This window comes from Pseudonaja textilis, chromosome Z (genome assembly GCF_049901715.1).
Source record: "Pseudonaja textilis isolate UNSWEBS1 chromosome Z, rPseTex1.2, whole genome shotgun sequence".
NCBI lineage: Eukaryota > Metazoa > Chordata > Lepidosauria > Squamata > Elapidae > Pseudonaja > Pseudonaja textilis.
In genome coordinates, this window is record NC_142008.1 from 25,989,051 (window position 1) to 26,016,414 (window position 27,364).

General features: G+C 34.4%; 1 protein-coding gene across 5 annotated transcripts in view; it reads left to right on the forward strand.

The window, feature by feature from the left end:
* The window catches only part of MLLT10 (MLLT10 histone lysine methyltransferase DOT1L cofactor), a 136,569-nt gene that overhangs the window by 93,517 nt on the left and 15,688 nt on the right, over nucleotides 1-27,364 (forward strand). For all 5 annotated transcript variants that reach the window (XM_026706240.2, XM_026706241.2, XM_087915389.1 and 2 more), the window contains 4 exons: nucleotides 586-1,155; nucleotides 11,299-11,471; nucleotides 23,990-24,101; nucleotides 25,340-25,412. In XM_026706240.2, the coding sequence (XP_026562025.2) occupies nucleotides 586-1,155; nucleotides 11,299-11,471; nucleotides 23,990-24,101; nucleotides 25,340-25,412 (928 nt within the window). The remainder of the gene's footprint in view (nucleotides 1-585; nucleotides 1,156-11,298; nucleotides 11,472-23,989; nucleotides 24,102-25,339; nucleotides 25,413-27,364) is intronic.

A 27,364-nucleotide genomic window follows, 5' to 3' on the forward strand; every position in this document is an offset into this window, starting at 1 on the left:
TTAGAGGAGGAGAAATTACCTGTATATTTGACTCTTGATCTTTGTTCTGCTTACAAAGGACATATCAGGGACATGTGATAAAAACAAACTACTGCTTGTTTTAGCTTTCCCAGGATTATCTTGATTTCTTACATATTTTTCTGCCCAAAGAACCAGCAATTGGAGAGATATAATTTTTATTTTTATTTCATTTGTCTAATTCACATAAATGGCATTCTCAGAGAACAAGTGGCTCTGGCTGGTTTAGCATAAATTAATTTGAAGATGTTTTTTGTTGGTTGCTAGCTTAAAAAATAATATATTAGCAATAATATTAAGAAGAGCTTTAGTGACTAGTTAGAAAACCTGCCAAGAAAGTTCCCTAAATTGTAATTTTTTTTAAAAAAAAAGGAAACCATAAATATATGTAATTAATGAGGTTGGTTAATTCTGGAAAACAGACAAAACTATATGCAAGTCCAGAATTTCCTAAATAACTCAAAATTCATAATGCCAGTAAAAATTTCTTTTAATACTATACTTACATATTTGCTGATAAACATCAGTTTTCAACAATCAACAGTTCTCCCCATCTCTTTTCTGCAGGAAATTTTTTGGGAACTCCAAACAGTACAAAGTCATCCTCTGGAAGTTCTGCTCAATCTCCCCAGGATTTTTTGAGCTTTACAGACTCAGATCTACGTAATGACAGCTATATTCATTCTCAACAAACTTTGTCAACCAAAGATGTATATAAAGGAGAGATTGGAAGTCAGGAAGGTGGATTGAATTGCTTTACTTCCTTAATTAATCTTCCTTCAACCTCCACTGTTTCCTCCCAGCCTACTATTTTTGACAGTTCACCTGGAGAGTTAGGTAGTTCAAACCTTACACCAGCAGGATACAAACGTGCTGAGTCATCTGGGATAGAAGACGAAACCATAAAGGAAAAGAAACGAAAAGGAAATAAGCAATGTAAGCATGGGCCTGGTCGGCCCAAAGGAAATAAAAGTCAGGAGAATATTTCTCACCTATCAGTTTGTTCAGCCTCCCCAACATCATCAGTAGCATCTGCTGCAGGAAGCATAACAAGCTCTAATCTGCAGAAGTCTCCAACATTGCTCAGAAATGGAAGTCTACAAAGTCTCAGTGTGGGTTCCTCTCCTATTGGTTCAGGTAGGCATTTAGAATTATTTTAAAAGATACATGATTGAATTTTGCTTTACTTCATAGTAATAATATCCTTGGTGTTTGATTCCACTCTGTTTTAAGCTACATTTTCTAGTTTCTTTTTTATAAATATTTAAAAGCGAAATGAGAATTTTTTTCAAGTTTTTATCTTTATTGCTATTTACCAAGTGATACATTCTGTTTTCCTAGTTTATTAGAGGTGAGCACTCAGTTTCAATGGGATAAAAAATGCTTTGGATTACATGTGGGAACCTACAATGCATCTGCAACAATCCTATAACCTGTTTAAAGAATTGAGATGCTAATGCCAAGCTTTTCAAGGAGTTTGTAGCATGTTTTGGCAAGTGCTCCCACATGCTCCAAAATACTTTCCCCCATTAAGATACAAATAGAAAGTAGGACATGCAGCACTTCATATGTAGGGAGGCAAGACTTGATACTTTTACAAATTAGTATTGATTAATTTACTTTTATCAAATTGAAGTAATAATCATATTGATTGTGAAAGATTATCAATAGTGATTTGGAGATTTTAGTTTGAAATATTGCATAATTAAGTTACTAATGTTCTTGAATGCCTAGCACCAGTTGTGATAATTTGGTAATTGGAACATTTGGTAATGAGAGAGCAATGTGTTTCTAAAACAGGTTTTTTTTAACACCTCTAACTTGGTTGGGGTGGCATAGTAGCTCAGCAATTAAGATGCTGGGCTTATTGGCAGCCCGGGTGAATGTTACACTACAGGTGAACTCCTGTTCTTGCTTCAGCTCCTGCCAACCTAGCAGTTCGAAAGTATGCAATTGCGAATAGAAAAATAGATCTCATTTCAGTGGGAAGGTAACAGCACTCTGTGAGGTAATATTGCCCTCCTGACTGTGGAAATGTCTGTAGACAATGCTGGCTCAATGGCTTTGAAATGGAGATGAGCATCATCTCCTATATTGACAATGACTAGAAAAATAAAATCCTCAGGGACTATATATAATTGGTTTATTTTATACAAAAGCTATTCAAGACTAACTGAAAAGAGGGAAAACCTTTAAGTGGCTATTTACTTTTTACTGAATTAATAAAAAGATCTCAAACTTGTTTAATATTTTTGTTGCATTTTTAATCATATACAGGAGAGAATTATTGAAGTCAACTTAGACAAGTGCTCCTATCCATTCAATCTTACATTTCACATATAGACAGATGTCCACTTGTTTGGTTTCCTAGCAATCATTCAAAGTTATGACAAAACACACGCACTCAAAAAACTACTTATTACCCAGTTTCAAAGTTACATCTGATGCAGTGCTCCTACAGTTGACCCTTACAATTGATTGCAGGGTCACTACAGTGCCCCCTTACCCTGCCTATTTCCATCACCCATCTTCTCCTGATTTTCTGTATTTGTTGCTTTTCAGTGCTCTGTTTTGCTTCTTTCTCATCAATTCAACATGTATGGATTTTAGATCATATATTAAAATCACATAACGTAATAGTTGAAAATGATCTTGGAGATCATTTAGTCCAGGGGTGTCAATCTCAATTTCATTGAGGGTTGTGTTTGATCTCGGAGGGCCAGGGAAGCTGGCCGGAGGGGTGTGGCCAGGTCGATGTCACTCATCAAGGCTCCATTTTTGGCCACAACAGCCTCCTGCAGCCCTCTGCCAGCAAAAAAAAAAGGAGCTCGGGATGCCACGCATTATTATTACCTTTATTGTCAGAATACAACATGTGTAAAATAAGATTGGCTGAGCCACCCTTTGTGCACCCCCCCAACACAACTCATAGTGAGGACAGAAGTCCCTAATCCAGTCCCAATCTTATTACTCTGTGTGACCTTGTTGCACAACGCGCCAGCCTGGCAAGTCATACTATGTTGACATGAAGTTATTTTCCATTCAGAATTCTGACAGCCCATTGGTAGAAACTGGCCCCTCCGGGTTCTCTTTTCAGCTGTGCGGGCCCCCCTGGACTCCATTTTTGGCTGCAATGGCTTTCTGCAGCCCTTTGCCAATGGAAACACGGCTCTCCCAATCTCCCTTTTTGCTGGCAGAGGCACCACAGGCTAATCCTTTACTGTTTCCAAGGTGGGCCTGTGGGCCAGATCTAAGCACCATCTGGCCCCCAGGCCTTGAGTTTGTTACCCCTGACTTAGTCTACGGTTAATACGTCCTAAATATATAAATAAGATTTTTTTTTATCATGAGGAAAATTATAAACTGCTTAACTATTAGAAGGATATAATTTCATGTTTCTGCTATTGGGCTATTGCCATATAATAGATTAAACAATACATTTTAAAATATATAATTGAAGAATAGTTCCTCACCAAATACTAAAAAGTTAGTGAGCCATTGATATTACTAGAAATAGTAAATTTTCCAGTTCTGGAAATTGTTTCTGAAAGTTAAATTATTGATGTGAAAAATGACTGATATGTATCTATTTGAGCAGTTCTGGAATGAATGAAATCTAGATTATGGTAATTTAAAAGCAAGTTGTTAAATATTTTCCAGGTGACTCTTAGTATTTGATCATAAAACTTTGTAGACATGCTCAAAAAAAATCAAAATCATTCATTCAAATGACATTAAAACAAACTGTGGACAGAGTATATAATGAGTGGAAGTGATCACTACATATGCACGAGTGCTGCTTTTTCATCCTGCCAAGTTAAATTACAGCCTGCTGAGTCCTATGATTGCAATTGTATAGATATATCAGGATGCTGTTGCTAATCTAGTATATTAATTGAGTGAAGGGGATAGAAAAAGCAGCTATTTATGCATAATCACCCAGAATATATGACAGTATAAATATGAGAGGTCCTTGGTGCTCTCTGAGCTTGCTTGTTTTTTGCAGACACTTCATTACCCAAACTAGCACTGATGATGTTACCTAGTTTGGATAATGAAACATCTGCAAGAAAACAAGCAAGCTCAGAGAGCACTATGTCAACCCTGAATTACAAATATTCTCCTTTATTAGTACAGTATAAATCGTTTTCTGTTCTTTCAATTTTTATAATTCTACAGGAGAAGATTTATATTATTGAGAAGTCTGCATTTACAATATTTAGAATTCTGAATGTTTTTCAGATGTAATATGTGAAAGATGTTTATGTCATTTATTTTATATTCTTCTTAAAAATATTTCAACTTACCTCATTTTGATTTTTAAAATAATAGGTTGACATACTTTCTTGAAAGCAGATTCTGCATCGATTTTAGATGTAATTTTTACAGAAAAGTTTAGAAGCAGCATTTTTAAAGGAAAAAAGTACAGAGCAATTGCAATAAGCAATAGTTGTTTCAATTCCTTTCAGATGCTAGTGAAATTGTGGATATAATGCAATTGGAAAAGTAAGAGTCTTTGTTTTGAAGTACACAATTTCCTTTTCTCTAGACGAGAGCAGGCAATAGGATTGTGGTGTGACTTTTTAAAGTCACTATTCTTCCTGAATGTGCTGTTTCTTCCTTAAAATTGCAACTGTTTCTCTGGTGGATATAACGGCTTCTTTGTTTTTTTGTGCTTTTATGTTTGAGTTGTTTCAAATTACTGTTTTTCTAGTTAGCTATTTCTCAAATATGTAAAATAATTTCAAGAATAATTTCTTTCCTGTTCTTCCTTAACACTTTTTGAGCACAGAATTTTTTTTCTTTTTTTTTTCAGATATTTATGTCTGTTACACAACAATTTTTCTTTTTTCTTCAGTCAGAATGTTCAAGTACCTGCACATTAGATGCTTACATTGGAGGAATTCAAATTCATTATCTAAAACAATCTCTTCACAAACTTAAAAATATGTTTATAATTAAAATGTCTTGAAAATGATGGATAAATGCCATAAGAGTGTGCACAATGTAATTTATTTATACTTTTCAGGCATTAAGGATTATTTCTCTTTCAGAGAACTTCCATACAAACATGCAGCCACGATGGCACAGTGGTTAGAATGCAGTACTGCAGGCTACTTCTGCTGACTGCCAGCTGCCTGCAATTTGGCAGTTCAAATCTCACCAGGTTCAAGGTTGACTCAGCCTTCCACCCTTCCAAGGTTGGTAAAATGAGGACCCAGATTTTTGGGGGCAATATACTTACTCTGTAAACTGCTTAGAGAGGGCTATAAAGCACTGTAAAGCAGTATATAAGTCTAAATGCTACTGCTACGCATGAATATGGCATATACCAACTTTGTGATTTAAAATTCTCCAGAGCATCCAGGCAAAGTTTAATTTGGTAAAATTCCTTCAAGAGCCATAGCATCCCAGTCACAGCGCAATGCTTATTTTGGCTCCACCATTGGCCAGCGGATACCAAACATAAGTGGAAGCTGGCACCTGCCCCTTTTGAAGAGAACAAACTGTTTGGATCTGCCCTGGATCTGCTTCTGGTAGAATCTCGGAATAAGAAGAAGATACTTCCCTCCCTGTTTCGTAAGCCTGAAAATAGACCACCCCAGTCCTTTTGGAGGAATTCCTTTCATCCCTTCTATTAAGAAACCTATTCCCAGAGACCACAGAGGCCCTCTGGGTACTGACAAGGACAGCAGGCAGAAATATCTGACTTTGGGGATAGAAATTGGTGGGGAGGACAGAAAAAAATGTCGTTTCATGGGGCAGAAAATAGATCGTTTCGGCACACCAAATAATCTCATACTCGCCCTCCCATAGGAGGACAATTAAAGCTATTTGCCGATCAATGGGAGTCACTACATCAGATGCCTGGGTCAGAGAGACCATAAGATCGGATCTCTCTCTGGAATTCCTCTCCACACCCCTGAACTTCTTTATGCAGTGCCCTGTCTCAAGGGACCCTACCAAAAGAGCCCTTATGGAGACTGCTATCCAGCACTTGCTGGAGATCCAACCTGTATCGAGGATCAATGTAGACAGAGTTTTTATTCACACTTACTGTGGTCCCAAAGAGTTCAGTGGGGTGGAGGACAATTTTAGATCTAAAATTCCTGAATTGCTTCCTTGTCTACAGGACGTTTAAAATGAGCTCCCTACAATCAATCCTCCTCAGCATCAGACAGGGAGATGACTTATTGTCAGTAGACTTAACACAGGCTTATTTATATATACCCATTAGACCCTTGCATAATAGATTCTTGAGATTCTGTTATAATGGCCATCACTACGAGTGCAGAGCCCTTCCATTTGGCCTGGCCTCAGCTCCCCAAACCCTTATAAAGATTCTGGCAGCATTAGTAGCCCATTTTAGGACTCAGCTGGTCTGGCTACAATGCTATCTCGATGACATAATAATTTTGTTATTGTCCTGTCGGCAGGCGGAACTAGACACCCAAGTCACCCTACAACCTTTCCAGTAACACAGATTTTCAATAAATTGGGCCAAGAGTCATTTGACACCCTCAATTTGTCTCATGCATTTGGGAGGCATCATTGATACAGTGGCAGGGAAGGTTTCCCTTTCACTGGATAGGCAGAATAGCATTAGGCAGTTGTCAAAAGAGATTAGGATTCTTAAATGAGTACCCCTGCCCAATTATCCAAATTTCTAGGAAAAATGATCTATATTTCTGTTGTTCCCTGGGCACGGCTCTATGCCAGAACCCTGCAATGATTTCTGCTCCCGTAGCAATGATCAGGAAGGACCAATACCATGTCCAAGGTCACTGTTCCATCAAAGGTTCTCATATTGCTTCACTGGTGGACCACAACAAACATCAACAAGGGGGGCTGTCTTTTCAAAGACTCTCACAGACAGACTCTCACAACAGATGCAGCTCTATTTGGATGGGGGCACACTGTCAGTCCCTTGTAGCTCAGGGTTGCTGCTCCACGACAGAACAAGCTTGCAGCATAAACTGGCTAGAATTGAGGGCAGCCCATCTGGCCCTCTATAAATTTCTACCACTGATCCAGGGACAGCATATTGTCCACTTGACTGACAACATGTCCACAAAGTCCCACATAGACAGGCAGGGGAACATGCATTCAAGATCACTAATGAGAGAGACAGAGAGACGGTGCCGCTGGGTAGAGAGGAATTTAATCTCCATCAAAACGGAACACATCTCGGGACAGTCCAACATCCAGGCAGACTGGTTGAGCAGGGCCATTGTCGATCATTCTGAGTGGCGCCTGCACCCGAGACTGTTCCAGGAGATATCACATCGATTTAGCCATCCGATCCTGGACTTCTTTGCCTCTCCCCTCAACACGCTGTTCCCAAGGTTCTTTTCCAGATTTCCAATACAAGGAATGGAGGGAGTCAACACTCTATGCTGTTGCTGGCCTTGAGGTCTCCTAGGAAGATGGAGGTCCTCTTCATCTCCTTTCAACCTTTTACCCAAGGAAGAAAAGTCCCCTTATCATCAGTTGGCAGGTGGCTGTAAACCACGATTGCAAAGACTTATGAAACACAGTCATTGCCCATGCCTACAGGCATTACAGCACACTCAACTAGGAGTGCTGCAGCTTCGGCGGCTTGGGCTACTCAAACGTCAGTCGACAAGATCTATAGGGCGGCAACGTGGCCTTCTCCATTCGCCTTTCATAAGGCACTATAAACTGGATGTTGTTGCTTCTGCTGAAGCAGCATTCGGCAAATGGATATTACAACTAGTCCACACATAAAAAGGGGACTCCAAACCACATGGAGACCCTCCTGTTGGACACACCAGTTTTGGTGTGTCCCATGCCTGGATGCTCTGAACAGCTCATCTGGAGAAGGGATGTTGGTACTTACCTGATACACCATTCTCTGTGAGCTGTGAAGAGCATCCAGCCCCATTCCTCCCATGCCTGGATGCTCTTCACAGCTCACAGAGAATGGGCGTATCAGGTAAGTACCAACATGGAGTGGTTGCCCGTTGACATAGGCTATAGGGAACATATGATGAGCACCAAAGGGATTAAGTTTGTTTGGCATCTTTTCTTCAATGGGAGGACATATGTTGAACTGCTTTATAGAATAAATTTGGTACATTAAATCTTTTGCATGGTCATGTGCTGTGGATTTTCTCATATAGATTTTAATGTATTGTATTGCCCATCTCTGTCCTAACGAAGAAGCATTTTTGCAATCCTATAGATTTTTGCATCAATGTTTTATTAATGTTTTTTTCTTCTTTGCCATAGAACTTCATGCAACAAAGCTGTTTCTATTGGTATTTTTTCAACTTTTCCATCCTACCTATATTCCTCTATTTCAGTGATATTCAGAGGCTCTCTGAGTCTTTATTTCTGATGTTCATATGTGCACAAATATATTCTTAATCTTCCTTCAGATATTTTGTTTTTGTTTTTATGTCAATTCCATCTTCTTGTCTTCACATCTCTTATTTGCTGCTACCTTTCCTAATAGCAATAGCACTTAAACTTATATACTATTTTATAGTGCTTTACAGACCTCTGTAAGCAGTTTACAGAGTCAGCATATTGCCCCCAGCAATTCAGGTCCTCATTTTACCCACCTTGGAAGGATGGAAGGCTGAGCTTCCATCTTGAGCTTGGTGAGATTTGAACTGCCAAATTGCAGGCAGCTGGTAGTCAGCAGAAGTAGCCTGCAGAACTGAACTCTAATCAGTGCACCACCGTGGCTCACTAATCATGCACTAGCAAAGACAGCATGGTTCTTATATTCTACGCTATCAGTGTGTCCTAGTGGAAGACAGCAGCAGGTGCCTGGAACATTTTGGGGCAGGGTTTATTACTATTTGAAAATACTTTTTTGTGTCACAGTATAAAACACAATCCTTTTGTATTTTGGCTGTATAAGAAATGTATGCTTTTAAGATTTGGTACAATTCTTTTTAAAATTGTAAAAATCCTGAATAGAACCAGTATTTTCTATACATTAAAACTATAATTGTTCATTTTGCTATTTCATGGTGCCACAATCCAGTTTGTAATCACAGAAGAAATATTCCAAACTTTTGTAGTTGATGTAGCTAAATTAGATGATATGGAATTCTTAACGATGTACTGCACTTTGAATACAGAACTGGTGAATTCCAAGCACTATAATGACTATAAGTTTGTTATTCAAAATATCCAGTTGACCAATTGATTGTCTCTGCTTTTGATTCCTCACTTCTCTCAGTTTCTTAGACCAATTTTGATTTCAGTATTTATATAAATCTGAATTATTCAGCACGGTGCCACTTAATCAAATCTTTCTTAACAGTTACATGATATTATTGGATGAAGTGAATAAAATTTTTAAATATGCTTTAGCCCTTTCTGTTACCTAGATTTAAAAAGTTCTTGAATTGATATAGGAAACTGATTAACTAAATTCCACTACAATTAATTGAAAAGAAACCGTTGATTGTTGGATAGTTGACTTAACAAGTGGTTAATTTGGTTAAGGTCATGTTCCTGAAGACTGCAGTTGCTGCTACATCAAAAATTGCATCAAAACCCCATTTATGACTAGGGGTGCATTTCCAATTTTAATACGTTCTAGGATAGTAATCCAGATTACTATTCTGTGAGGTTGATGACTATTTTTTTCAGACATTTTCAGAAACTAGCTCATGTAAGTGAAAGTATGAAAATTGACTGGGAATATTTATCTAATATCTTGTTTCTAAAGGTTGCAGATGTTTTTTTTAACAACAACTTTTTGAATTGATTTAACTGAGAGTGACTGGCTCAAAATCACATAGTGAACTTCTGTGGATGAATAAATAACAGGAAAGCTTGGCTTTGCACCTAATCACTGTTTGGGATATGTGTCCATTGTTACAAATCTTTGCAGTGAGTCCTGATATGGGGAGACTATTTTGATTGCTCTTTCTCTTGAGCTTAAGAACTAGTATGAAATATGGTTCAACTGATCTGACAGAGAGGTTCCCACAAGATAGCCAACCGAATTAACCCTATGTAACTGTAGTTGTACTTCCTCTCCCAATAGATACTTGCCTAGGTCAACTGAGCTTTCCTTGATGTGTCCAATAAAGAGGCCAATGTAAATTTTGGCTCTGCTAGTTCTATTCATATCTTCACATTTTTTTTACAAATGTCTGTGAAAAAAATACACATAAGTTTATTCATCTATTCCATCAGACATTTTGTTGGAAGGTTTGATGTGTCTTCCACATCCCACACTTTCTTCATGTCTTCTTATACAAATTGATTATTGTGAAATACTTTGCAACAACTATAGTAACCGTTTTTTTGCATCAAAAGAGTATTCCAAGTGTATACTATTAATTTGAGAACTCCTTCTAAGCTTTGTATATTGAAGCTATATGTAGCATTATCTATGTCTATTCCTGTAAGATAATTTGTTTGCAGCTTTGGGGCTGATACACAAAATATTTCAGTATTATTTAATAATATTATTTATGGATCACTGCTATTATAATTGGTAGATGTGGTCGTTGATGAACAATTAAATATGGGAGACAGACATCAGAATTTGGACAGTCACCCAAAGAAAAGAAATAGATGTAATTATTGCACATTTTGACTTCTTTAGAATTATTGACTGAATACATTAACAGAAATGAAATAGTAAATACATGTTTGCTGATTTAATCATAATGAAATAATTGTATGTTTGTAAACTATAAATGTTCAGAGAAGCAGTTTGTAAGAAAGGAGAAGTATAACAATGTAAAGTTGTTTATAACCTGATGATCAGGCATGCAATCTTAAATTTCTTGTAATTATTCTTTATTTGAACAATGAACTTTTGGTTAGTTTCCTTGCATCATTTGCATTTTGCATAGTTGCCTGATATAGAAAATTGGTTTCCATATACAATCTCTTTTACAGCCTGCTGACATGATTAGTTTGAATCAATAAACTGTGCACTTCAGGATCAGGAATATACTAAGTTTGTAGTTATGTTTTGTGTTCCCTTTTTATTTCAGTTTCTGTTGTTGCATTTAAAACTTTTTGCTTCATCACTTCAGATTCATTTAATTCCAAAGAAATCCCATCATCAATATATTATATTTTTTCTGAATATTTTCTTGAACAGTTTACAGAAGGGCAAAGTTTTGCTTTAGAATAGTCACCAATCCTTTTTCCCCATAAAGCTTGTTATAACTGTTTTATTGTTTTTACATAAATTGTTTAGGGGCATGATGTTTTTTTAGCTGCAGTTTCTGTAATAGTTTAGTTCATATTTGTTTTTCTTCTTTCTTTTAACAGGCATCTATAGCAGTAATGAAGTAGCAGTATCTTTTCCAAATGTAGTCTCTGGCTCAGGATCTAGCACTCCTGTTTCCAGTTCACATTTACCTCAACCATCTTCTAGTCTTGTGCAGCAAGTGGGAACTTTGTCTTCTACATCTTCTGTAGCTACAGCTGTTGCTGCAACTCAAGTAGGTTGTTAGAAGTATTTGATGATCAATATTGGTGTGGTAAATGGGACATACTGGCATTTTGTATATGCTTTTTCAGACAAATGTATCTAAAGAAAGAATGAACCATACATGTATATTTCATTTCTTTTAGTGTGTTATAAAGAAGACTAGGCTAACTTCTAATTGTTTCACTTCTGATTTGTTTCACAAAAGGATTTAATGTTCAGAATTTGCACACTATAAAATTAGATATTTTTCAAAAATTGACTTTTTCTGTTTTGGTATTCATTCTTCTGCTAGCTTTATCTTCTGACAGGATCCATTCATTATATTAAACTAATTTTGTTTGCTTGATTGTGACTTAACATGGTATGTTAGTCCAGTCAATTATGAGTCTGTATACTTTGGTTAAACAGTGTTTACATTATATTTGTAAACCCAGCTAATGAATATACTTGAAAAACTTCACTGAATTGTAGTTAGTAATTACTATTAATTACTTAGAGTCTTACTTTGGCATATCTAATGTGCATAATAATTTGATGAATGTATCTTTAAATTTGTAAGCAGATTTGAAATCCAGTGAAGTTGCTATGATTTTTTTAATGTAATCACTTGCTGAATAACATATTACAGTCTTAGCAGAAATGCTGTAATGAGATATAAAACTAGTATATTAATCATAACCATAGCAGTATAAAGGTAAACTGTACACACACACACACACATATATAAATACATATAAATACATGAGGTAGTAGCAAACTATTTATTTCTTTATTTAAACTATTTTGTTACATGAACATTTTTACTTACAGAAATTATTCATGGTCTCTTTCCAAAAATAATGAAGACAACTCATGCTTAATTATAATACGTAGTTTCTTTAATTATTCACCTGTAGAGCATAGACCTAATAATACTAAATTGGATCTTAGTTTTATTTTAGGAAAATTCCTTACTACATTAACCTTTTATCCACTAAATTAGGTGAAAAAGCTTCTGATCTTCTGTCATCATAACTATTCCAAAAGTCATTTTTATACATCAGGAATTCCCAAAAGGCAAAATTCTTTGTTTTAAAGATTAAATATCCTATTAGATTATTAGAACCAAAAGAAACTTTTGAACTTCAACATTTAAGTGAAATGCTATACTTAATGGTTCAAAAATAAGTCCCATTGATTGCAGTAGAGTCTCTGGTAAGTCTGCATAGGATTAAAGTCTGTTAATCCTTTAAGAATCCTTCATAAATTCCAGCTTTACAGGTGAGATACATTGAAGTATTTACTGAAGCTTTCATTTAATGCCAGTAGTAAATAGTATCATCGTTAAAACAAAACTCTGCAATAATTTATTTTTAAGTAAAAATATAATTTCTTCAGGCATATAGTTTTCTTTCTTAAGAAACAGAAATGAGAGTACATGAGAAAATATTTTAACTAATTTTTCAATTATATAGGTAGTCTTCAACTTACAACACTTCATTTAGTGACTGTTCAAAGTTACAACATCAGTGAAAAAGTGACATGACTATTTTTCACACTTATACCAATTGTCATGTGGTCAAAATTCAGACACTTGGCAATTTAACTCATATTTATAATTGTTGCAGTATCCTGGGGTCATATGATCCCCTTTTGCAACTTTCTTAGCGAAGACAATGGGGAACCCAGATTCACTTAACTTAACAACTGCAGTGATTCACTTAACTGTGGCAAGAAAGGTGGGCCAAAATTCATTTAGCAAATGTCTTGCTTGGACATTTGGGCTCAATTGTAGTCGTAAGTCGAGGACTACCAGTATATGTGATTATATAATAGTGCTTTCAATTGTATGTTTCTACTTTTGAATTCTCTCTAGTATTCTCTATATGCACACGTACATTTAATTGTACATATACTGTAATTGTTTTGAATATCTGTTGGAATTTAGTTAGATGATGTCATATATCAATAGCTTGTATTTTTATTACTTATGTGCTAACATTGGATAAATACATTTTTAGAAAGGCATTAGTATTTTTAACCTCATTATTCCAAAGAAAGAGAATAGGTGGCACATGTTGAATAATAATTGTTCGTTATTTGTTCCTTAATGCCTCTGAAAAAGTGATGTTAGATTTTTGACAAGTTGTTTGTGTAATGCTAATGGTGTAATCTGTTGTACATTTACTTGAAAATAAACTCCATAGAAAAGCAAAACAGGATTGCACTGTAAGTAATTAATGTTAACATATTAGCAGGCTTACTTCTATAGTTCAGTTTTACAATTAATATCTTAAAATATTTAGTTTATTTTCCACTTCTAGCTCCTTTCCACACATTTATTCCTAAAATGAGTGTTACATCCCATTTTATATAAGCTCATACTGTGTGGTTTTGCCTTCTCTTTTATCTTCAGTGCCACTTTTTAATTCTTAAAATATATTTCATTTGTTGCATATTAGATGGCTTTCCTTTCTTTTTTGAAAAAAGAGAAAGCCGATCTTTGTTGTCTAAACTATATTGTGCTGTTTATAAACTGTGATTTATTTTTATATTTTCCCTATTTAAGCTATGTCTTCCACACATTCTTTTAGTTCTTAGAGTTCCCGATTCTTCCTAAGGTGAAAAGGAAAAGTTCAAAGAAACAAGTTGCTTGCATTAAATTATTTAATTATAATCTGTATAATTTGTATATAGAAGCAATTTGCAGTTGTTTGACTCTAGACATGTTCTTTTCCAAGAAATGCTGTTTCATTTTCCCTTCCCCAATAATGAATCAACACTCCATGGTTACTGAACATTGTTATACTTCACTGGACTATTCTGGGATATTTTCTAAAAGCCTTTTTTGATATTTCTGGAAACCTCAGTATTTCTTGAGTATGGTAATACTTTTGTACTCTGCTGGGATGTTTGGCTATATAAGAACCAGCAAATGGAAGAAGGTTGCTGCTGAAAGATGTGAGTGTAGAGTCATAATTATCTAATATTTTTAATTTATTTATTTTTAAGTAAATACCTGTAAAATCTGTTCAAGTCTGTTTATATTATGTGAAACTATCATCCATCTGAGGCATACAGGTTTTTTTTATTTCCATAATTATGAATCAGTGTTATCCTGTTTTTCTTTTTTTTAACCTATTTATATAGCAATTTCTTTTTTTCTCTTTCTTGAGTTTTTTTCTTTGGAATTCAAATTATGTGAATTCTTGCCTTCCTGTGTTTTTTTTTTTAAATAGCAATAGCATGTAGACTTACATACTGATTCACAGTGCTTTACAGCCATCTCTAAGCAGTTTAGAGTCAGTATATTGCCCCCAACAATCTCATTTTACCAACTACGGAAGGATGAAAGGCTGAGTCAATCTTGAGCCGATGAGGATTGAATTCCTAACAGTGAGGTGAATTAGCCTAAAATACTGCATTGTAACCACTGTACCGCCATACTCTGCCAATTAATACTAATTGTTTTTTTAGCAGAGCCCCTTTTTCCATCAGAATAAATCCAGATTTTTTTAAATTAAAAAATGAGCTTCAATGTGAATTATGTAAAATCATTTATTTAAAAGTAGGTTGGGAAATGATCATATCTCATCCATAATTTCAGATCCAGGCATAGTCCCAAATAAAGTATACATTCCAGGAATTACATTATTAACATTACCAGAGAAGAAATTGTAATTCGTAGTCATGGATTATCATGAGCTTTATTATCCTGGAAATTCAGCAATAAGCTAGTAAATCCAAATTTATCAGAAAGGCTAGAATGTCTTAACTATTTGCCTAGCTGTAAAGGCATGGGGATCTGCTTCTCAGTAGATAATTAAAATTGTGCAATGGGAAAGCTTTTCTTTGGAGAACAATATTCACAGATTAACCACAGTGGACATTTACAATATTTGGACAACAATTCTGTTTTTCATAATTTAACTATAATGAGAGCATAGAGCATTGTGGGAGAATTGCTATGATCAGAACTTTGTCCTGATTTTCTGTTTTTGAAAAGTATTGCATTTGTAACATTCCAGAGTGACCCCTGCTGGCAGATAGTATTAAAACAGTGATATCTAATCAATTTTTCCTCTTTCTGTTATCACAAGGATTCCTAAATGATCACATATATACTGATATCAACTAAAATGCTTTTGCTAGCTTACATTTATATTTCTGTGAAAGCTTACCCAACAAATAGTAAAATGTTTCTATGATCACATTTCATTAATATATAACTTGAATATCTGTTACTAGATAAAATTAAGCAAAATCATCTTTTTGAGATCATCATTTTGACTATAGATTCTGGGGTAAAGAGTAGAATTAATAACCAAAAGGGACATTTCAAACGAACTTGAGACTCCACTATAAGAATAAAAGAATCATAGCAACTTCTGATAATGATCCTTGGTTCAGTTAAAACATTTACTGCTCAGTAATCTGATTTCAGTAACATATGACTCCTTATAAATATAATTCAGTAAGGCTGTTAAAGAGCTGTGTAATCTTTTGCACACCACTGCATGCTGAGACAGCTGCATCAGGGCTTCAGTCCCGCAGTAAATGGTTTCTGCCTTCAAGCTGAAGCTTATTTAGTCGGGCTTATCTGATGCTGCTGTAGCAACCATCAGTCTCCAGGCAACTGAGGCACATTGACCTCTCTGATGAACTGAGAGAAGCACCACTTCAATTTAGCTTCCTAAGACAATTACTGGTGGTGAATTTATATATATGTTCATAAATCCATGTGTAGGTACACACATAGAGTTCATAACACAATATGCAATATCCCTCTGAAAGGATGCTAAGGTAATAAATGTAGGAACACTTTAAGCAAGCTAGTACAAAATATTTTATAGGATAAAAGTCTGTTTAATCTTTTAAGTAATAGGCAATTATATTCATATTTCAGATTTTTTTCAGATTTTTTAAAAAAACCATTTTAAAAGGTTCTATTTTAAAAGTTCCCTGGTAAAATTATGACATGTTCAAGACCGGGTAATAAAGCAATAATCGTGCTGAGATTTAGAGTTCTTCCATATAATTAAAAATTAAACTATTTGTCCTTACATTTTATGTTTTATCCTTCTATATAGGACAGTGATAGATATTCATTTCTTTACACATGCTGTTACTATCTTGGCTTTTAACTGTTAATATTTTTATTTTTAAATCACATGAATGCATTAAATTTGACAGGGATTTTATAGTATCACATAGTTTATACTTCTTATATTTGGCTATGCGCATTAAAAATATCTATCTCATAAAACAAACACCTGACAAAAATACGTTTAACCGATTTTATGATTTTTTTTAAAAAAATGGTGTTGTCCTTTTAAAGTTCAAACAGTTAGGGGTTTTCAAGAGCACTGAAATAAAATGTAATGGCTTGTCAGTTTATTTCAGTTGTATCTTTATTTCAATTGCCTCTACTATTCTTGAAAATTAGTAATAAAAATGGACAATACCATTTGAAATTATGTCCTTCCTCTAGATCTTCTGATTTGGGTGGTTGCTATGGGCCCTCTAAAGGTGGAAAGACACATCTGTCTTGGCAGCCTGTAATATGTCCTCAGAAAATTCTATGGTGTAGATTTATGACCAGCAGAGTTTCCCTTGGTAATAGACTTTGAAATGTGGCATTCCAGGGTCAGGAAGTTGGAGGTGGTCCTATATCTGATAGAGTGGCATAGGTATTTAATTAAATCCATGGGGAAAGAAAAGAGGAGAAAATCCCTGGAGAAGAAGAAAAAAATTGATGCTCCACCCTAACACCTGGGGTTAATTTTATAAATGGCAGATGAATAGTCACTTAATCCTCCCCATCCTCACACCCACACAAATTACTCTTAGGAATGCTTTTTTTGGACAAATAACTTACTCTAATGTAAACGCTCAAATATGCTAAGAGTAGTTTAAAAAAAAACTGAGAAAAAATATCCTTATGTTTCTGATTAAGGGAGAAATTTTGTAAAAGATTGCTATAGAATCTCTAGGATATTTTATATTATTCTGTGCATCTTTTGGAATGTTGATTTGTCTGTTCTAAGTGCTGAAAAAGGTTAATGCTGCTTGGCTCCTTTTATCATTTTTTTACTTCTGCTGGAGAGACAACTGTTTCTGAAAATAAAAATTGTGCAATGCATTCTGATTTTGTACCTCAGTATCCAGGTGAGTGAATCCAGTACTTATATGGCTACATCAAAAGTTGACTCCGGTGAGCCAAAATTTCTTCTGGAGTTCTATAATGAGCAGTGTTGCAAGAGCTCCTTCATGACTTGCATTATATAATGTTTCTTAGTTTACCTTGGTCATCTTTATATTCCATATTTGTATTTTGTTGACCAGAAGATGTGGATGGTATCCTATTGAGTCTCTTTGCTACTGAAAAGTTTCTGCTGATAGAAAAAATATGTTTAATTCAAGTGAAACATAATGCTTTGATTCCCCTTGCACACTTTTTTTTTGCAAACTTGTTCAATTCTTCATTAAACTAGGCTTGTGCTATGTCCTTAACTAAACTTAGGTACTTGTGCAGTAGATAGCAGACACAAACTACTAATGATGTGCTGCCAGCATTTTATGCAGCAACTGTATTTCTGCTGGTGTTATGTTGAATATAAATTATAGTAATTGGGAAATATTTTCTTCTTTTTCATAAATATTTATATTGTCCTGTTGTTTATAAATATTAGTTCCTGTTTTTCATAAGTTAAATATTGAGTGCATATCAGAATTTTGTTGATAAATGTACATTGGAAAAATGAGCAAAATTAACTTTTGAATAAATTTATACAAATAGAAAGTATTGATGAATCTAAAAAAATAGATGTAACTTTTAAGAAAGAACAATTATAGTGAACACTTATTTCCAAGTTGAAGCAAACAGATAAATTGTTCTTTATTTCATTTTAAGTATATTTCTCTCTTCTTTAACAGCAACAACAAAAACTAATTCTCAAGAAGAATATTGATTAGATATAAACTGATTATGAAGCAACTGGAATTGGTGGCCCAGTCATTTCTTATACAATTAAATCCCTCCTTCTTCTTTATGGAAATTCAACTGTGGGCATTTTAGCATTAGCCTAAACAATGGGTTTGAATATGTTAAGCCCCTAACAATTAGAGAGAAGTTTGGGGCATTGAATAATGTGGAATGATGCAATTGAAACTGACAGCTTTAACAGTCAGTCCTCTCATGGGATCTCAAAATTGTTCACACTTGGTTTCATCTCTCATCACATGCTGAGTATTAAAACCTTACTGGAAGGTGTCTTAAACGTAAATGAGGTGTATATCAGAAAATATGTAGTATCTTAAAAGTTGAGATGACTGAGAATTTGTGTAAGATTCAGTAATATACAGCAGGGCAATTTTTCTATCAGTGCATCTGCTTAAAAGTAAATTTTGAAATGCAATGCATAGCTCAGCAGAATCCCCCCCCCCCCAAACTTCAAGACATTTCTGATCCTAGTGTCTGCCTAAACTAATCCACACAATTGTATTACTAAGATTTTCGGAAGTAGTTTGTCATTACCTTTTTCCTAGGGCTAACATGGAATGACTGGCCTAAAGCCACCCAGCTGACTTCATGCCTACGGAAAGACTAGAAGTCTCAAACTCCCAGCACACCCAGATTGGTGAATTGTTTAGTGAAGTTGTGTAAAATCTCTGTGCTTCAGTAACAGCAGATCAGATACATTATACTGCAATGTATTTAGTAAATTAATTTATATATTTTCAGTGCATCAAAAAGCCTATGTTTTTCTATTTTATTTTTTAAATGTAGGTAATGAAGGCAAAATATTCAGCCTTTCAATATAAGCATTAAAATAATATTTATGTGATTTGTAACTGCGTTCCAGTGGTACATTTTTTATAATCAAAGGGATTATGGGAATCTATAGATATATAACATAGAAAATAGACAAAGTCACATAGACAAACATATATACAAATAGATACGCAAGCAACACATACAACCAGTTTGTTTTAATTTCAGTGTTATAATTTTAGTAGTATAGTTCAGTTAATGATTTTCATTAGATTGATCCAAACGAAATAAGATGTATCATACTTCTAAAAGTGTTAAAAGCTTTGCCTTGATTTGACCTTTATCATATTATTCAACTTATTCTATATTGTTAATACATGCTTTTTAATAAAGTTGAAATACATTGTAAATTGTTCTTTTTTACTTTTAAATAATACCAAAATTGAATATTTATCTCAATATATGAAAAATTTATACTGTGAGAGCTAAATGCCCCCTTTTAACTTTTTAAAAATAAAAACTTTTTTGTTTATGGTACTGTTCTAGTTTCATAATTTAAAAAAAAGTATCCCAGTGCAAAGATACTATTATAATGTATAGGTAATGATAGAAGAAACCAGTGATATTCTATCTTGATCAGAGAATGCTACTGTCTTGGTTTAATGCTTTTCTTATGTTTGGGGAAACAATTGGTAAGAAATGAAAGTTGCCAGTTTCCACAGGTTTATTTAAATAGCACAATTATTCTGTTAAAATACCTGTGTCCTGTTTAGCTTTTTAAAAAGTTTTAAACTTTTATCTGCTAGAGTAACTAAAAGGACAATAAGTAAATTAATAATTCTATAAAATCCTCCCTTTCATGCCTTGAACTGTCACCTGAAAAACGATTTGTTTACATGGAGGAATGTACAAATGAATTCAAAATTTTTCATGATCTCTAGTAATATATATATAAAAAACCCCTCCACACCCCTGCTGATTTTGTTCATGTAGTGCTTGTTCACTGATGGCTCTAATGCAGGGTCTTCAAACTTGGCAAGTTTAAGATTTGTGGACTTCAACTCCCAGAATTCCTGAGCTAACATGACTGGAGGAGGAATTCTGGGAGTTGAAGTCCAAAAGTCTTAAAGCTGTCAAATTTGAAGACCCCTGCTCTAATGTAAAAACAAGTAACTATAGTACCCAGCATACTTACGAGAATAATGGTTACAGAAGATGTGATGGGAACATGTTTTTGTTCTGTACAACCATTTGATATATGTAGGGTTATAGAAAGTTTCATAGGACATTTACAGGTTTCAGGTGCTCAAATTCACAATATTCCTGTTGAAATTATATGTTTGTAAACATGCTTCAGCTTTTAAAAAGTTGAGACATAGGATGTTCTGTGGAGATACTAGAAGCATCTCTAATTTATATGATCTCACTTCTCCTTTTGGTGTTAATTTTTTGTGCTGTTGTGTATCTTACTTGTGAGAATTGAATTACTGGTTAATTAGTCATTAATCATGAGGTTTATGAATGAATAGATACTATGCAATGGGAAAAATACTTTATTAGCAGGGAGACTTATTCTATGGATCTGGTTCGTGGCATCCCCCAAAACAACAATTAAAACATCAGACTTTTCAAGTGAAATTTCACAAACTCCTCCCATCCTTGCCTTTGATTTGCTAGATCTCGTACTTGCCTTGTTTTGAGAAAGGGGGAAACTAGAAAGAGATAAAGGGCTGATTTTTCTTTCTTATTGTCTCTGTAAAAATGTTTCTTGGTACAAATGTTAAAAAATTGTCTTGACTGAGGATAAACCTGTCAGTGCTTTATTCTCACTTCCTAATAGGGAAATATATAAGAAGTAATTCCTAGTGGTTTATAAGCAAGATTTATCAATTATCACTTTAAAAGTTGGTTTCAGGAGTAACAGACCAGGTCCAGAAGTGAAGGTTTAGTTAAGCTGATTTATTGCTAAAAGCTTATGAACAGGAATTGTCTCAACTAATAGTCAGTACCTGGCTAGAGTTAGATCAGGGTCAATGGCATTCAAGGAGAGTTGTACTTACAGCTGTGTGAAAAAGTCCTGAACGCTTTATGCTTTACAGTTTATGACCATTTTTGGATAGGCCATTGATTATATGATATTTTATACTAACTGCTATGCAAATATTATATTTAAATATTGGTGGTTTTTAAGTGAAAAGCATAGGCTTTTTGCAATTTGGTGCTGTTTGGATGGGGCTTGTGAATTTTCTTGCATGCTTACAATGACTATGAAAATAGATTAACTGATGCATACCATGTGGCATACATGTTGCAATTACTAAGGCCGATGCTAGTGTTTTGTTAACATTTTTATTGTTTGTGGCCCTGAAAAGGACCGTTAGGTAACCAAACATGGTTACTAATAGCCCTTATTGCTTATCACCAGGCGGCATCACTTCGGCATAGACTATATAAGCCTTTGCATGTGATCTTTGGTTACAGTGTGGTGCCAGCCTGCAATAATGGATTCAGTCAGCTCCTGCTTGGTCTTCGGCTGCTTCTTACTTATTTCATAACCAAGTTCTCAATTGGGTTCAAATCCAGGCTCTGAGCTGGCCAATCCAGGAGTCGAACACCGTGCTTCTTCATCCACTGCTGGACAGACTTGGCTTGATGACAAGGAGCGTTGTCATCCTGGAAGTAAAAGTCCTTCCCTACAAGTTGTTCAGCTGAAGGAACCATGGTCTTTTCCAGGACTTCAATATACTGCTTGGAATTCATGATTCCCTGCACGATTTGTATCCGACCAATACCAGAAGCAGTGATACAGCCCTTGATCATCACATGCAATGGATGCTTCACAGATAGATTCAGACAGTACGGCTTAAATTCTTCAGCTGAAAATCTTCTGACATACTTATTGCACTTATTCCTAGTCGAGTAGAAGTTGCTCTTGTCACTGAAGATGACCTTGGCCCACTATTTGTTGGTCCACTTGACATACTGTACAGTCTATGCTGAAGCGATGCTGCCTGTTGATAAGCAATAAGGGCTGGACAATTTCATTTTAGTAACCAAGTTTGGTTACCTAAATGGTCCTTTTCAGGGCCACAAACAATAAAAATGTTAACAAAACACTAGCATCGGCCTTAGTAATTGCAACATGTATGCCACTGGGTATGCATCAGTTAATCTGTTCTCATAGTCATTGTAAGTATGCAAGAAAATTCACAATCCCCATCCAAACAGCACCAAATTGCAAAAAGTGTATGCTTTTCACTTAAAAACTACCAGTATTTATTTAAATATAACAATATTTGCATAGCAGTTAGCATAAAATATTATAAATTCAATGGCCTATCCAAAAAATGTCATAAACCGTAAACCATAAAGCGTGCAGGATTTTTTCACACACCTTTGGTGGCTAAGTAAGAGTTCTAGGCTGATCCCCCTTTTCACTCTGCTTCCAGATTCTGCCATTCCTTCTTCTATATGTGCAGATCCACATGGCAGAGTATGATACTTCTAGAAGTCCAGGAATGTGTTTCTGTTTGTTGCACTTGTGCAACTTTGACAACTACTTTGGAGCATTTAAAGTTTTGTTGATCACAAAAGTGAAAATTATGATTGCCTTTTTTGCCCCTAAATCCACTAAGCTATAAAGTGCAGTCCTTAGCATACTGTTTAAATACTCCCTCCTTTGTTTAATGGGAATTAGTTTCTGCTAAGTGTTCTTCACTGTTTTGGACTGCATTTGGTAGTAACTTGTTTGTAAAGTATATGTATGTTTTTTCAAATTGAAAAGTGCTTATAATTTTAGTCATTTTAATGGTTTCAAAGCAATAAGGTGATACCTTTTTTAGCAATTCTATTCTGAAAAATAATAGTATTACATCTGACCATTACACTTCTGAATTAAGTTTTCAAATGCCGTAAATTAATTGAGAGTAATGTAGTCAAGGTGAGAAGATGTTTTTAATACACTGGATTAAGCAAAGATTTTGTCAGGCTTAGAACTGGCAGAACTCAGTTTAAGTTGTTGAGGGTTCATCTTTTCCTGCTTGAGTGAAATCTCATTAAAAAATTGAGAATTGTTAGCAGGATGGATAAATGGATAGACGGACGGATGGATGGATGGATACAGAGTTTCCAGTAAGTCAAGCTGGCTATCTGCAAAAATCTATTCCTTATTATGAGGTTCAGGGCAGAGCTGTGATTTTGGTGCGACCTTTATTATATAGAAAACATACTTGGAAGCAGAGCTGTTTTTCTTTTATGGGAAAAATAAGCTTTCTTGTGTATAAAAAATAGGAAGTTACTAAACAATAAGCAGGTTGTCCTGAGGACAGAGAACAACTAAGAAAATATGACTTGGTTACAACTGAAATGGGATCTTTTGACCCCATAGCATTTTTGTGATGTAAGGAGCCAGGAGCATTTGTGAGACATCTGTTGTCTACCTGCCCTTATTTTGTAAATGGTTTTAAAAGATTAAACAATTAGTGTAAGCACATGGACATCAAGAAGCAAAATCCTTATATTCCCAGTGTGATTTAGAAATGTGGGCAATTCTTTGTGTCAGCAATATTTTGAAATTTCTCATCTTAATTTCACTATAAAGAAAAACCTGCAAATGCATTTTACTGTGCTTTTAAACTTCTATTAACAGGATACTTGATAACTTTATTGGATTGACTAGATCAAATTTTAATTTAATATGTTAGAGATATCTTTTAAGATTTTCCTTTGCATATTTCAAATTTCAATAAAATTTCAATAATTCTGTGTTTTGGCAGGCATTAGCTGGATCTTCCTTTGGCCTTCCTCCCTCACATGTCTATGGCAATAGATTAAATTCTAACTCAACAATGGCATCACATACTACCCAAGCTGAAAACATTCAGTTAGGCAAGTTAATTTTCTTTTAATAGTATATGTATTTCTTAAAAAATATTTCTTTTTATTTATTTGCATGCTCAACTGCTAGCTGCATTTTACATACAAATAATGTTTTACACCAAAGTGTATGTGAATTGTAAATGTTTAAGCAGAGCAATGAGCAGGCAGGAATGCAACAATGTCTCTTGTGACTTTTTGTGATTGATGTGTTCAGTTGCTTTAGTTCTATGCAATGAAAGTAGCATTGGGTTTTTGTTGTGAATCGTTCAAATCTTTATTTGCATAATTTATGGAATTACATGATCACCCAGCTGGTATATAGCTGAGATCCAGATACATAAATTCACCAGTAACTGAATGAATACTAGTTGGTCTTTTTCATAGTACTAGTTTTTTTAAAAATTAATGAGCTCCTGGATTTGCTTTGTTTCATTCTATCTTTAAGGATTTGTTGACATGTCCTAATAGTCATGCCTATCTGGGGGAAGGGAATGAGTTTAGCAGTTTACCAAGAATGGATCAGTCATGTCTTGCCCTCTAAAAGGCCAAGGGTCATTTGCTGCAGAATAGGGGGAGGGTTGCCTTGAAAGGGGCAGATAGGGTTATTTTATTGAGAGGCCATAGGGAAAAATAACCCTTTTGAGTCATGCCATGCAAGACATTTCAGTATATTTAACAAAATGTTTTTTTTAATCTTTTAATCTCTTGTTTTTTTCTTTTTACATAAAATTGGAGATTACTAAATACTTACTCTTGCTTTAATAGAAGAGAAAGTTTCCTAGCATTTGTTGCTAAAATTTTGTGAGAAAAAGTTACTGGTAGAAGTGACTATGGAGTATGGTTTGTGAATTTTCCTGGGATGCAAAGTGTTAAAAAATACAAAGCCTGAGGATTTGCTGTGATAAGCATACAGATTAGCTGTCCGCAGCTGTGATTCATTACTTTCACTGCAGAAATTAAAAGTGGCTGAGGGGAGGGTACTAGAAATACAAACCATGCTTGTGTGCTGTAAAACTGAAAGCAAAGAAAAGACTAAGGCTAATCCATGGCCTGCTTCACCCACAGAAATTTGTACGGAGAATACTTTATGCATTGCAGTTAGCAGCTTTAAAATAGAAGTTCCCTCTGATATTGCTACTGGAGTAATTGCTAATAGTGAAGGACATTTTGAAATGATCTCAGTCTGCAACATTTTAAAATCTTAATTCAGAAAAAGTCACTTTGGCTGTAAAATATTTGCTGTGCAGATCAAGATACTGGAGACAATAGCCGGAGCCTGGTTGGAAGGGGAGGTTCACCCAAAGGAAGTATTTCACCACGGTAAGCAAAATTTACAATCATTTAAGGAAAAAAAATTTTTTTTTTAAACTACATAAACTTGTATAAGGTTTCCTTTTAAGTTGAATCAAATTATGTAGATGTGTTCGGTTGGAGTACGAATTTTTTTTAGATTACTTTAAATAACATAATAAAGCTATGTCTTTTTCTCTTGCATATAAATTATTGAAGAATTAGGTACATTTTTTTACATTATATTGTCTCATTTATATAGTTAATTTTACAGAAAAGCAATTATCACATGGATGGTATAAGAATATTAAATGCAAGTATTTTTATCTGTTTAGAGTGTAACCACACCAAAGAAAGGGAAGAATCTTGTATGAGTAATGAAATAAATATTTTTAAAAATTTAAAACAACTAGCATTCAAACCAGTTGTTCATAGGTCACTAGCATAAAACCATGGTACTGCATAGTTTGAATAGTGTGGAAGGTTTTCTAATAATTATTGGGTATCATTTTAAAACTTTCATTTTAATGTATAATTGGTAGTACACATTTCTATTATAGTCTGCAAATAGTTAAAGCATGGGTAATAAACTTAAGAAAAGAATGGCAGCGTGCCCCTTTAGCTTATAAATTGCTATGTCATGGATAAAGAGTGTGTTAGTGATCTGTGGTCAGATTTTCAAGAACCTGGGGATCTCAAAAATTGACTGAAAAATATATCCACTCTGCAAATTAGGCCAATGATCATCTTAGGAACAAATCCTTTAAAATCTTTTGAAGCTGAGTGTGATTGACTGCTAATTAAGTGTTGTAGAAATTTACTTCTACTTACTGAAATATAGAGTTATATAAGAAAGTAGATCTCTAGGTTAAAATGGTTTAGTTTGAACGGCTTTTATACATTATTACCAGTTCCTAGTAACTCATTTAAAATTAAATTAAATTAAATTGAGGATTAATATTTCTTTGTTCTTCATGCTCCTTCTCAAATTTGTTAAAATCTTAATTTTAAAGTAAGCCCTGTGAACAATGTTTAAGACAGTTAACTTTTTATTTTAGCTTTTGAGAAGGATTTTCCCCACTGTTTTAAAGCTGTTAAGTAGATAAGAGAATTAAGGAATCAGAATCAAGACATAATACAGAGAAAAATTATTTTGTTGTCCTTTGGATTTTGTCAATTATAAAATAAAATAAATACGCATAGATTGAAATAGCACAGAACTGCCAAATTTATATACACTGCTAGTATTGATATAAGCATACTACTTAATAAACATGTTTATCAATATATAGAGGAAGAATTTAGAAGAGACATAGTACTATAGAATGTATGTAAAGATTTTTATTCCTCAAATGAGGCAGAAGTAATCTAAGACAGAAGTACATGTGTCAGAAAGGTACATATTAAACATAGCAGAATCCTCTTTATTTTAATCATATTCACCTACTTTTAATATAAAAGCTGTCAGAATTATATCTAGCTAGTGACCTTCAGTGAATCTAGTACCAAAAATCCAGCAAAGGCTAAGACTGTTTTTCAGAAGAATTATTCAAGAAATACATAGGTATGGGTGATTTGTTCTCTGTCACTTTTTCCTTATACATACACATAGCCAAGTATCCAAGAGATTTTAGTTTTACTGCATTCTCTTATACATCTGTAGCTATATAATCTCCAAGTATTTCCATAAAGTTTATACTAGGATTCAGCAATGCATTCAGGGCAACAAATGATATTGTGTAGCAGTACTGCTTGAAGAATACAATACCTTTTGAAAATATGTCAGTAATTTGCTAGCCATTGGCTAATAAAATCCATAAATATTTTATCTTAATTTAATAATTGTATAATTCAGTACAGTATATTATCTCATTCTAGATATGGATGATGTGGTTGATTAACCATATGGAAGAGCAATTTACTGTTGGATGAATTCTGATATTAAAGAGAAGAATGATTGCTTAACACTGTAATTTGAGTGC